Source organism: Perissodus microlepis, chromosome 1 (genome assembly GCF_051167445.1).
Source record: "Perissodus microlepis isolate ML-2025 ecotype Zambia chromosome 1, ASM5116744v1, whole genome shotgun sequence".
Lineage (NCBI taxonomy): Eukaryota > Metazoa > Chordata > Actinopteri > Cichliformes > Cichlidae > Perissodus > Perissodus microlepis.
In genome coordinates, this window is record NC_140461.1 from 38,177,800 (window position 1) to 38,190,366 (window position 12,567).

Consider the following 12,567-nt stretch of genomic DNA (forward strand, 5'->3'; position numbering starts at 1 on the left):
ATGCATTATCCTGCTGAAAGATACCGAAGCCATGAAGAATCACACTGCCTCCGCCGGCTTGCCTTCTTCCCATAGTGCCAGGTGTTCCCCAGGTGTGCGACACACACACACCTAGCCATCCATGTGAAGTAAAAGAAAGTGTGATTCATCAGCCCAGGCCTCAATGCTCGGACCACGGTCCAGTCCTGATGCTCGTGTGCCCATCGTTGCCACTTTCTGCAGCGGATATTTCGGCACAGGCACCCTGACTGGTCTGCGGCTCTGCAGCCCCATACACAACAAACTGCTGTGCACGGTGTGTCCTGACAGCTTTTGATTAAAACCAGCATAACTTTTCTGCATTTTCAGCCAGAGCAGTTCATCGATTGAATTGCACCAGCCTTTGCTCCTCACATGCATAAAAAAGCTTTACGCCACCACTGTTCCTTTTTTGGACCACATTTTAAAAAGCTACCCAGAAAGCAAGGAAACATTGAAACAATGTTCAGTCAATATCAGGCGATGTCATAGAATCAACGTTGAGATCTGACGTCAGTATACTGACCACTGGCTGGCAACACAAGAGCTGCAGGATTGGAAGCCCAGTCATGTAGCTGATGACCTAGGCTCAAAGGTCACACAGATCTAACCATCACAATGTGGCCATCGTCAAACCCGCTCAAATTCTTATGCTTGCCCATTTTTCCTGTTTCTAACGTAACTCTGAGGGAAAAATGTTCACTGACACTCACTATGATGAGGAGATGATCAGTAGTATTCACGTCACCTGTCAGTGGCCATAATGTTACACCTGACTGCTGTAAGACTTCACAGTACAATAAAAAAAAAAGTAAAATCCAGAAAGCTTTTTGACCGGTGCGCTTTATTAAGATGAATTGATAACTTAAGATATAGACACAATTGTACAATTTATCAATCTGTACAAAACAAAACCGTTCATTTTGACCCGTTCTCATATTTAACGCTCCAAATTCATTGAAATGACATAATTTCTCACTTATGTGTTTACACTGAAATTACAGTCAGTTATAGAATTCAATAGTTAAAAAAAAGAAAGAAATCAAAACACATATTTAAAAAAAACAAAGAAACACACACACATACACACACAGGGAAAAATGAAGACAACAAAGGTACATGAAACAAGAAATCATATTGTCAGAAGAAAGAAACTGCTTTGTCCACAGATTTCCTGCTGTCAAGTCTGGAGAGGCCCAGTGGACAGTGCCGTCTGTTCGATAAAACGCCATTGGCACGGCCAGCTAAAGCTCACACATTCTGGAGTTACCCATTTACCCTCTGCTGCTAGACACATACACCAAGTTCGGGCTTTGTATATGTCTGCTATAACCTGAAATTTCAGCTTGAAGGCTTTTAGCAGGAGCCTGCCAGTTAGCAGATTAAACTGAGCTAACTCGTTAAGCATGTTGTATTAGTTAGCCAAGCCTAACCAACCATCAAGATTTCATAAACGGTAATGACAATGTTAGCTACATAAGGCGATACAATGTGGAGGTGCAGTCGTACACAAAGCCATGCATTGTGTTGAAGTCAGAGGCAGCTTGGTGTGCGTAGGCTTTATGTGACAGGGGCAACATGGCTGTCCTCCTCCTCGAGAGACACACAAAGCTTGGTTAATGAGGAGGCGGACACAACGGCGAGCTGTTAGTGAGTGTATGAGAAGCGGTCTCCACAGGTCGAGGAGGCATTCGTAAGTTGGCCAGAAGCTTAAGCCGCTGATTTTTGTTGTTTGCCAGAGGAGCAACTTCACACTAAATTCGGTTCGGTTCAGACTCCACGTCACTTTTTGGTTCTTAAACAGACCCGGTGTCCCAAGCTGGCAAAAGAGGTCCAAATTTTGTATGTGCAGCAAAAGCCTAATCCTAAATAAGTAAGCATGTTTACTAGATCAGCTCTTACACTTAAGTGCATGATTTATTAAGCAAATCAAACCTCGAAAAACATCTTCCTACTTTCTCAGTGTGTCTTAACTACAGTACTGTGGTTACATGCAAAGCAGAATTGGCTAGACAACAGGAAACTTCACATTATAAGATTACTGACTATAATAGGAATGTCATACAAGACTGCTATCAGCTACTTTACTCATACTTCTTTTTCCTTCACTTGCTATAGAAGTCGCATTAGAGGAAAAAACCCAAACGGCCATGTGCTAGTTTCTGCATAGTGGTCAAATATGTTGGAAATTAATGCATGTTTTCTTAATGCTGAGCAAAAAAGCCTGTTAGATTTATTCTGTATCCAGTCCCGTTCAACGTGAGCATGAGTAACTCGGTATGCAGCCACTTAAAATAGAACATGATGATTCAAATGCACAGGCTTCCTGTTCAGGGTTCCTAAAATGATGATAGTGTTCCACATTTAGTCCAGTTCAAGTCAACCACCTGGACGTCACAGGTCCATCTTCGGCATGCTGTCACGAACCCGTCACCTGCTGCAAATGCAGTGACGATGCCGACAAAGTTTACCAGGCTGCGCGCCACATGCTAGCTATACTCCCCTGGCCTTTCCACTAACTGAAGCTCAACAAATGTAAAAGAGTCCGGCGTCATATTCACAGAAATCACATCAAACAGCATGACACTACCGGAGCAAACGTCCGCAATGTGCTCGATACATCCACGTAGTTTCCAAAACAGTACATTGCACTAAAGAGGAAGTGAGGGGCGCTAAAATAACAGAGGCAAAGCTTTAAATTCAGATTTAGTAGCAGATATATGATACAAGACATTAAAAAAAGGTGGAGAAATCAACTGGAGCACTGAGCTCGAGAAGAAGAAAACAAATCACATTCATATATTAAGACATTTTTGTGACATGTCAGCGCATCTGCAGTAATGAAATCTAACGTGATATGAAATGCCTGCTGCTTGCTGTCCTGCAGTAGTCTAAAGACAACGGGGCTCTGCTTAGGGAGGGCCGCCCCACATGGGTTCATCCTAAACTGGGATAATATTTACCGGGGGAAGGGGAAGAATAGGGTTAGCAGGAGGAGGTAGGTGCAGAGATCAGGTCACGGCTTCGAAGCTGCGGCTCACTCCCCACACGCCAAACAGTATGTCGAGGCAGTCTATTATCCGAGGGCGGGGCTTAAGGTTGATGGGGATCGAAGGAGGAAAGGAGAGGGAGAAATGGGGGAATTGGGGGGAGAGATAGTAGCGGATCTGAGGCTGGGCTAGATGTTCTGACAGCACTGCATCTTTGGTTTGTTCTCAGTGGGCTGCACCTGGATATTAACCACGTTGTTGCTGGGAGACATGTCGCTCTCCTGGCGCTCCGACATCTGCTTCTGGGAGACGATACGGTAAATCTCTGATGGGAGGACGAGGAGGAGAAGAGAAGTAATGCGTCAAGTTACTAGATGATAGACATGTGACAAAACAAATTATTCTTATGGAAGGAGCGTAATTCCTCCATGCAGCTGACTAACAGGAAGCATGGCAGCCAAATGTAAAACAATGGCCGACTTTTCTCATGTAAGTCATTACGACAACTATCACTGAAAGAGACTTTTTTTAAAACTTTCATAACATCCCGTAAGTGTCTAGCTGAAAATCAATCAAGCTTTAAATGTTGGCGCCGCCTCTTCCAAGTACTGTCGTCCTGTGACCAGGATGTAGATCACACCTACTTTCTGGTCATCACACAGTGTTATCTAACAAATACCGTGCATGCATTTTATTCCCCAGTGTCACATGTTATTAAAAACACTGTGCAAATATGTTCCTGCAGAAAAGTAGTTAGCTGCAACCTGCAAATCTGGGGAGGCAAACATCAAACAGAAGGCGAAACAGTATTTAATCAGAGTAAACCAACTGTGATTGGATTCTAGCAGAGAGCACTGAGTGTCATTTTGCTCGGTACTCTATGGAGAGAAAAAATCTAAAACCCAAGTATCACGTTTGTTGTTCACTTTAAGTACAATTACACATTTAAAGTATGAACACAACCAAAGAGCAATCTCCACTGGGAAACTTCAGTTACTCTAACGGCCACTTGGAGCTGATGCCAAAAGAGAGTCAGTACCCATCAAATCTAAATTAAAGTGCTCAACTTTTCAACAGAAATATGTTTAGAGTAGGGTTGGGCGAATATATCGACGATTGTTTTTAAACAGGCGATTTATTTATTTGTCTGCCCATCAGTAAGTTTGCTAATAATGATGGCGCTAATAGAAGCAGTCAGCAGAAGAAAAACCAGCGCTGTTTTAACAGCACCCTCTTTCATCTGCGAGCTCCTCAGAGTGCGCCCAGATGCTCGTTGATGGAGCTGCAGAAGCGGGCAATAGCCTAGCATACTCACCGGATGGTGGACACGTACATGCTCATGCAAGTTAGTCTGAGTACTTTGCTCACACTATACGTCTGCACACGTGACACGCTGCTTTGGTTACATCCTTAGGCTTACCTCTTTCATCCCAAATTGGTGACTTTATATTTTTTAGTGCTGTCAGCGTTAACGCGCCGTCACCATGACTAATGCGATTTACAATTAACATATCTGCAGCGCAGACTGACTCAAAATCCCTGAAATGTCTCTGTCAACAGATTTCGGCAGTTTCTCCAAAGTTTGTTCAGTCTGCGCTCCAGATGGGTTGAGCTCGTTAAAAATTTTAACCACGTTAATGTGATGACCGCGTTAATGCCGACAGGCCTAATTTTTTGGGGGGAAATTAGTTCGTCCGTGTTTGGAACTCTTCTGTGTTGTAAACGTGCAAATCAGTCTGTGCATGATTACATTGCTCCGCCCATCAAAAAGTCTGCGCATGCGTTAATATATCGCCCATCACCGATTATTGGACTGATGATTGTCGGTTGGAAAATTTTTACATATCGCCCAACCCTAGTTTACAGTCTGACACACACACACACACACACACACACACACACACACACTAAAACAAAATATTTGCCTGGATAATCCCCATAAAAACTGTAAACAACCCACTATGACATAAAGTGACTCCAGAATGGCTGTGGGATGAACTCTGTTTACACGACTGCCAGCAGCAGAAGTTCACTTGGCACCAAACTTCCTCACACTGTAACCGGCCTCATAAAAGTGACAGCTCTTGATAACAAAGACACCTGTTCAACTGGGCAGCATTTCCTCAGATATCAGTGGCCAACAGTCTGTTAGTTGATGGGTATTTTTTGCCTATGGTGACCTGTGAAAGGTACAGGAGTCTAAAGGTGCACACGCATCACACACCTGTCAGAATGGTCTGGAAGGCCGTCTCTACATTGGTGGAGTCCAAAGCCGATGTCTCCAGAAAAGATAAGCCATTCTTCTCTGCAGGGCAAAGCGGAACAATCATTATGAACAGATTATATATGTAGATTTTCACAAACAATGAGTCAGTCTGAGCCATTACACAGGTTTATCCGAATGTGTGCACCACACACAGTTACACAGAATTACTTCACTGTGTAGACCAGCAAATGAAAGATCTTATTACTAGTATCACTAATGCATTGATCCTCAGAGCATAGTTCTAATATTTAGAACTTTTACAAGATTTCAGGCTCTAGAATTGCCATTTAGGGTATTCTATCATGAGATTTCTGTGTAATTGTGATACTTAATAGACACTTTATTCCACAGGGTAACAGAAAAGGATGTCTCACCAGCAAAAGCCCGGGCCTCATCAGTGGGAACAGCCCTGAGGTGGCGCAGGTCACTCTTGTTGCCCACCAGCATGATAACAATGTTGCTGTCAGCGTGATCCCTCAGCTCCTTCAGCCAGCGCTCCACATTCTCATAAGTTAAATGCTTGGCAATGTCATAGACCAGGAGAGCACCAACGGCCCCACGGTAGTATCTGCATCAGAGCCATGTGCACATGGACACACTCGTTATCACACTGTCGCAGCGAGAGCTGAAACAAACCTGAACACTGTGTGTGCAGGTGCTGAGGGGTATGTTGGAGGGCTGTGGTTTATTGTTCGGTCAATATTAGCTATGGTCATGATTTTCCAACAACTGAACAGTCATTGAACTACATCAGCCCACAACACATCATTTCCTCAAGAAACTGTAAGATTTTTACATCAGCTCAACTTATTGACTTTGTTTTGGGGTTTTTTGAGTAAAAAAATATTAATATTCCAAGAAATTTACTTGGTTTTTGAGAGTGGAGAACTGTGGATGTTTTTTGGATAACAATTTCCCCTTGAAATATCCAACTCATCTGATGGAATTATTACATAAGTAACACTGGTGGTTATTAACTTAATAAAATAAATTCACTGATATATAACAAGAGATCTAGACGTGAAACCTCCTCTGGCAGTCGCTGTTACAATACTCACGCTGAGGTTATGGCTCGGTAACGCTCCTGACCCGCTGTGTCCCATATCTGGGCCTTCACCGTCTTGCCATCCACCTGGATACTCCGCGTGGCAAACTCGACTCCAATGGTGCTCTTGCTCTCCAGGTTGAACTCATTGCGGGTGAAGCGGGACAACAGGTTACTCTTTCCCACACCCGAATCCCCAATAAGGACCACTGAATCACACAATGGAGAAAATGCAACGTAACTGAATCTGGGCAAGAAAACAGTAAAATGATACCGGTATAAAAGATGGTCAATATAAAGTCCACAGAAATTATTCCATCCATGTTTTGACAGATAACATGAAAGGCCAATGACAACGAGAACGATATAAATATATATTAAAAAAGGCATGTATATATATATATATATATATATATATATATATACACACACACACACACACACACACACAGAGTGGTCCCTCGCTATAACGCGGTTGGCTGTAGACCATTGTCAATCTGGTGCTGTGCCTCCTGTACAGTACAGAATGTGTTCAGTGGCTGGCAGCGTAACTCTGAAATTCTGTACTGTATGTTTGTACGTTTTCTCCCCAACAAACAACAATGTTGGCAAAACGTCGTCACTTGCAGGAGCCTTTGGTTTAAATCTATAATGCTGGACTTAATTTTCTACTAAGGTTTGAACTTTGAGAGTTTAAACAAGAGAGAAAAGTGTGAAAATGTTTGTGCCTGTCTGAGAAACGTGTATAAAGTGTGTAGTGAGGGGTTTTACAGCCTTAAAACATCTATAATAACTGATAATAACTGAAAATAAAGTTGGCTACTTCGCGGATTTCACCTATCATGGGTTATTTTTAGAACTTAACTCCCGCGATAAACGAGGGAGCGCTGTAAACATACACACACACAAAGGTATATAAACCAACAATATAATAACCAATCTAAATCTTATATACAGAAAATACAGGATTACAGACATGAAATGACTTCCACAGAATGTACATAAGGTGTAGCTGCAGTCTAGCAGTGTGAAGATGGTGAAGAAACAGTTACACTGTTAAACTGTTCTTATTTAAAATAAACAATATACATAATGTTGCAGTACATGTTTGACTTCTGTTACAAAAGAAATAATATTTAAGTCAAAATGAACCTTATATTTTTCACATTAAAATGAAACCTTTCCTAGCAATAATTGCAATGCAGCCTCTGGATAAAATAACAATCATCAGAAATATTCCTGGAGCTCATCTCATCAGCTAAACACAGCTCATAGCCAATAATTACACTTCTGTAAAAACTAGAGCTGCGATAAAACTATTTGATATTTGGGTTTTAATTCATTAACTTAAATGACACAATGTAAACTTTTCTAAAATTCTTTAATTTGCTAGGCCTAACTTAGCATTACTACTCTTGTGTGATATTCTTTAGTAATATCCACGCCTAACATCATATCCATTTTCTACAAGCTAGTTAGCATCAGTGTTTTCTGGTGATGCAGGTAGGATTAGAGCCTACTCCAGCAGAAATCTGACAATAAGCAAGTACACTACAGATAAAGGCCTAAAACACAAATTCAAAAAAAACATCTGCAGCTATTCATTTTCAGTCTTTGGGAGCACGATAGGCCCACATAGATTAAAACAACAATTTTCAAAAAGCCTAGCCATGTTTCTACTGTAAGAGAACAAAGCGATTCGTGTTTTATGAAATTCTGCGATGTTATGAGGATGTTTTCCCACTGCAGGGCCTTTATGGTGGCCTTCACCGTTAATCATGTTCCAACCACAGGAACATAAAAGAAAAATGCAACGACTGTTGGGTAGGTACTTTGGACTGATCCCAGACATGTGCAGATATATAACCTCACACAATATGTTCAGTTTAAAGCGCTCTAATGTGCAGCCGTCACCTTAGAAGTCATAATAATGTTTTGAGTAGCACAGGCAGCAATCTTAGGGATCCTTTTCTACCCAAAAGAAGAATCATATAACCTACAAAACACCCATTTTTATGTGAGCATGCACAGATCCTGAAGCAGAAAGCCTGGTGTAACAGAGAAAGCTGATAATCAACTCTGTGATTCCCGTTATCTTCAATAGGGAAAGGCATGAGGTCACCCGCCTGAAAACTTCAATGAGGTTTTGTTGAACAAGCAAAGGCAGAGAAAGCCTGTCTGTCTTGAACTTTGTTAGTAGTATATCTGTCAGTAGTCATCATACTGCAATCAATACAGAAAAAACAACTCATAAAGCGTGTTAATAATTTTGTGACAGCTCACAAAAAGCACACAGCAGAATAAGGCAAATGTTATAAACAGGAATGTGTGACAGCAAAATGAGGAGAGTGGTGGGATCCCAAATATCTAAAGTGAATTTTGCCATATGTGAAAGTCTGCTGTTTATCTCAGAGGTTGTTGGTTGTTCAAAAAAGTCACTAAATCTTTAAAAAATAAAATAAAAAGAACTGTCCTGTTGGCCTATCACAGAAACTAGTGTGGGTACAAGTGTATAACTTAGCACAGAAAGCAATGAAATTAGTGTTCGGTTCATTATTTCTTTGTTGGAAGAATGTTGCCTGGCAATAAATCTTAAACCATTAAAGAACCTGTTCATTTCCCCTTAAATGCTGCCTGATGGTGAAAGAAAAACAAAGTTGTGGGTTAAGTAACAAAGGTGAGCATGTGGGTTACACCAATAACAACTTGCCAAAACTTCCAATGTCAGACATATTCTGCTACTGACTCGTTATTCATTTATTGGATTGAAAGTGTGAAGAAACAAGACACACCGGCAATTTCACAATTTATTCATTTAACAGAGACTTCAGTAGCATGTGGAAGAACCAAACACAGCCACGACAGCCTCATCTTCTCCTCATGCTTGGTCACACACTGCTGTGGGATTGCATCCTATTCTTCAACCAATATTTATTACAAGGCAGCCAGTGTGGTTGTGTTGGTTACTCTGGCAGGACTAGCACCCTCCATGCTGATGCCACAAGCACTCAGCTGCGTTGACATCAGGACTGCTGGCAGGTCATTCCATGCTCTCCACACCTATATTCTGGATTTAGTCTCTGATAAACTCCACTCTGTGTGGGTTAAGTGTCTTGGAGGACAGCGATTGTTCCCAGACTGTGGAGATATGGATCGCCACTGATTACAGAAACTCATCTTGATATCTAGCTCCACTGAGATTACCAGTGATGAGAAGCTTTGTTTTTTCACTGAGGGAGATGCTGCTCTTCACCATCACACTGCCTCCACCAAAAGCTTTCACCGTATCGGTGCATAAATCAGCACAGGGTTCTCCACATCCTCTCCATACTCTGACACTTGACACTATGAGCCAACTGCAGTAAGCACAATCTGGACTCATTGCTGAACGTAACATTCCTATACACATTCAGGGTTCAATTGCACCCATTATCAACACTAAATGAAACTAACAGTGAAGGGCAGTCATGGCAGGCCTCCTAACACACTTTGTGCAGTCTGTTCCAGGTTGTCTGGGTACAAAACCATAAGAAATATTGTCCTCCAAACTTTGATTGCAAATCTGTAGAAGACTGAGTACTGCACTGACAGTGTGTTTGTGATGTTGTCTTGTTGGGACACCGACTTCACAGCCTGTCTCTGATATCCACCCTCATATGGGACCTGCCTTCAATTTGGAGATGGCACTAGGACTCACTCAAAAATAATGCTGAAACTTAGTCTTGCAAAACACCAACTTGAAGTTGCCCTATGACATGGATCTCATCCAGATCAGTCAAACATGTTGACTGATCAGGTTCATGCCCTGCTAATCAGACATCAGATTGTCCATACCTGGCGTACCAGAAGCTCAAAACAAGAGTTGATAGTTGTTTGACATTGACATAGTTCTTCATGGGTGCAACCCAAACATGCGATACCATTTAAGGAGTAATAGAAAGGCATTCCAACAGTACAAGACTTATTACCAAGAAGCATTGTTATGACACAAAAATAGTAAACCAAACACAATCTTCCTGACTTTTTAAGCAAATTTCTACACATTCACAGTAATAAAAATACTTTTAAAATAACATAATGGCGAAAAGAATGATTTGGGTCATTTTTAAAATTGTGGTCACGTGTTCATGAAGCAGCTCTTAACGCATTCTTTCCAATCCTCACACAAGTTTCTGTAGCTTGTCAAGCTGGACCTAAGATAACGTGATAACGGTTAACGCTAGGCGTGTCCGCGCCTACCATCAACAAGCTAACAGTAGCTAACAGCTAATGTTCTTTTCTTTTCAGACGCCCCATCACTTCAATACACCGTACGTAAAGAAAATAGCACTATAACGCCAACCCTCAAGTGAAGGCCGTTTAGAGGTATACACCCTCATATCAATTTCCCGACAATTTCCTGAAAGCTCGGTGAAAATCAACCACAGCACAAAGGTTGACGCTGGCTTAGTTAGCCTGACAGCTGACCAGCTGGCCTGTTTAGCTTATCGGCTAAAAGCTACGACACTAACGAGAAATTCACATTTTTACCTTTGAATAAATAATCGTATTCATCGTCTCTAGTCCCCATCGTCTTATTGAGATTGAATATTTAGTCCAAGATATGCTTCGTTTCAAAGCAAATACGGCAATCTGCAGTATTTTACTCTTCCAACGGGAATGTGTTTGGGAGCCGTACTTCCGTATTTTCTTCTTCTCATTCGCTGCCGCAGAAAACCGACATAATTCTGACATCAGACATCTAGTGGTCAAAAAATATACTTCCCAACTATCAACTTTTCCTTTAGGGCCGTTATATGGAAGTAAATACGTTGCAAAATGCGAGAGCTGTCAAAAAAAAAGAGATAATGTGTAAAGGAAATTTAAACTTGTATTTTCACTTGCATTTTAAATGTATAGTTACAGAGAAAATATACATAAATGTGTAGATTAATGTTTGCAATTCAGTTTTTACTCATTTATTTATTTAATTTTTTAACTGCTTACAACTATAACTCTGTGGTTACAACCTCTCAGATCAGTGAATACAAGCGCTCAACTGCACCCTCAGAAGTCCCAAATTCATGTGTTCTGCGCTTCAGTAGCAGCAGCAAAAACCACTTTAGCTAATAGTAAATGTGCTAGCTAACTAGCTATCCAGCACGGTCATGGGTAATTGCATTTAACGTTTTACAAATTTAAAATCTATCAACACCAATCTATAAATGCCCCTCCCCCAACCTTCTCCAACCTTTAATGCCAGGAGACATGAACCCTCCATCAAAGATGGTGTGCTTACTGTGGTCAGTGAAGATGAAGATTAAAGTTTCAAATAAAACAAATATATAAAATTTAAATTTTATCATATTTAAAAAATGTTTAAATAACAAGCTAAAGTAATGGAAATATGCTTGTTTATTATTCAGCAGAAAAGTGCCCAGCTGATATGTATTTTTTTGTATTTCTTTGTATTTGAAAATAAATGTTGTGCTGATTTAACTGCATTTGTATTGAGTGTTTTTAATTAATATTTTTAAATAAATATTTACATGGAGTGTTTATATCGATTAAGTAATCCTTTCTGTTTTGGTTAGTCTAGCTTTTCCAGTGTCTTTTCTCTGTTCCACAACTGTTACTGCCCATTTTATTTTGTACAGCTAGATGTCTCCTCTGTTTTGCATTTAGTTTTGCTTCCTTGTCTCATTTTTAACTATGTTTTAGGCTATCTCGTCACCCTCCTGCATCCACCTCACTCGAGTCCATTGTGTTGAACTTGTAATTCAGGCTGAGGAGACAGTTACCTGTACAGCACTGCTACAGTCAACATGAGGAGGGGCATCAAACAGGCCAAGGAGGTTTACAGGAGGAGGATAGAGGGCTTCCTAACTGATAACAACCTGCACCAGGTGTGGAGAGGCATCCAAGCCCTCACCAACTACAAATGTGCTGACCAATTGGGGGGATCCTCACCAGGCTCTTCAACCTGTCCCTGACTCACGCCACTCTCTGAAGGCCTCCACTACCGTTCTCATCCCCAAAATGTCTGGTACACAGGCTCAATGACTACAGACCGATAGCCCTAACGTCTGTAGTCATGAAGTGCTTCGAGCAGATAGTGTCGCTGCACATCAGGGACTGTCTACCCTCATCCCTTGACCCATCTGTAGAGCGCTGACCCATCTTGAAAACAGGAAGAGCTATATAAGGATGCTCTTCATGGACTACAGCTCAGAATTCAGCACTATAATCCCAGACATCCTAAATCCAAA

The 12,567-nt window shown here is 41.3% G+C and overlaps 1 protein-coding gene across 1 annotated transcript; it reads right to left on the reverse strand.

Annotated features, from left to right (window-relative positions):
* Positions 1 to 843: 843 nt before the first annotated feature.
* Positions 844 to 11,039, reverse strand: rab11a (RAB11a, member RAS oncogene family). Its single transcript, XM_084922904.1, has 5 exons — positions 10,850 to 11,039; positions 6,333 to 6,528; positions 5,649 to 5,842; positions 5,233 to 5,313; positions 844 to 3,333 (listed from the first exon to the last, which is right to left on the reverse strand). Exons 1-5 carry the CDS (start codon positions 10,887 to 10,889, stop codon positions 3,197 to 3,199), a joined length of 648 nt encoding a protein of 215 aa, XP_084779030.1. The 5' UTR covers positions 10,890 to 11,039; the 3' UTR covers positions 844 to 3,196.
* Between the last annotated feature and the right edge of the window lie 1,528 nt (positions 11,040 to 12,567).

Excerpts from the sequence above, each read along its gene's own strand:
- rab11a (XM_084922904.1), bottom strand. The coding sequence starts at position 10,889 with ATGGGGACTAGAGACGATGAATACGATTATTTATTCAAAG. Across the intron at positions 6,529-10,849 it reads ATACGATTATTTATTCAAAG|TGGTCCTTATTGGGGATTCG; the intron begins GTAAAAATGTGA and ends TGTGTGATTCAG. Across the intron at positions 5,314-5,648 it reads TGAGGCCCGGGCTTTTGCTG|AGAAGAATGGCTTATCTTTT; the intron begins GTGAGACATCCT and ends TTTGCCCTGCAG.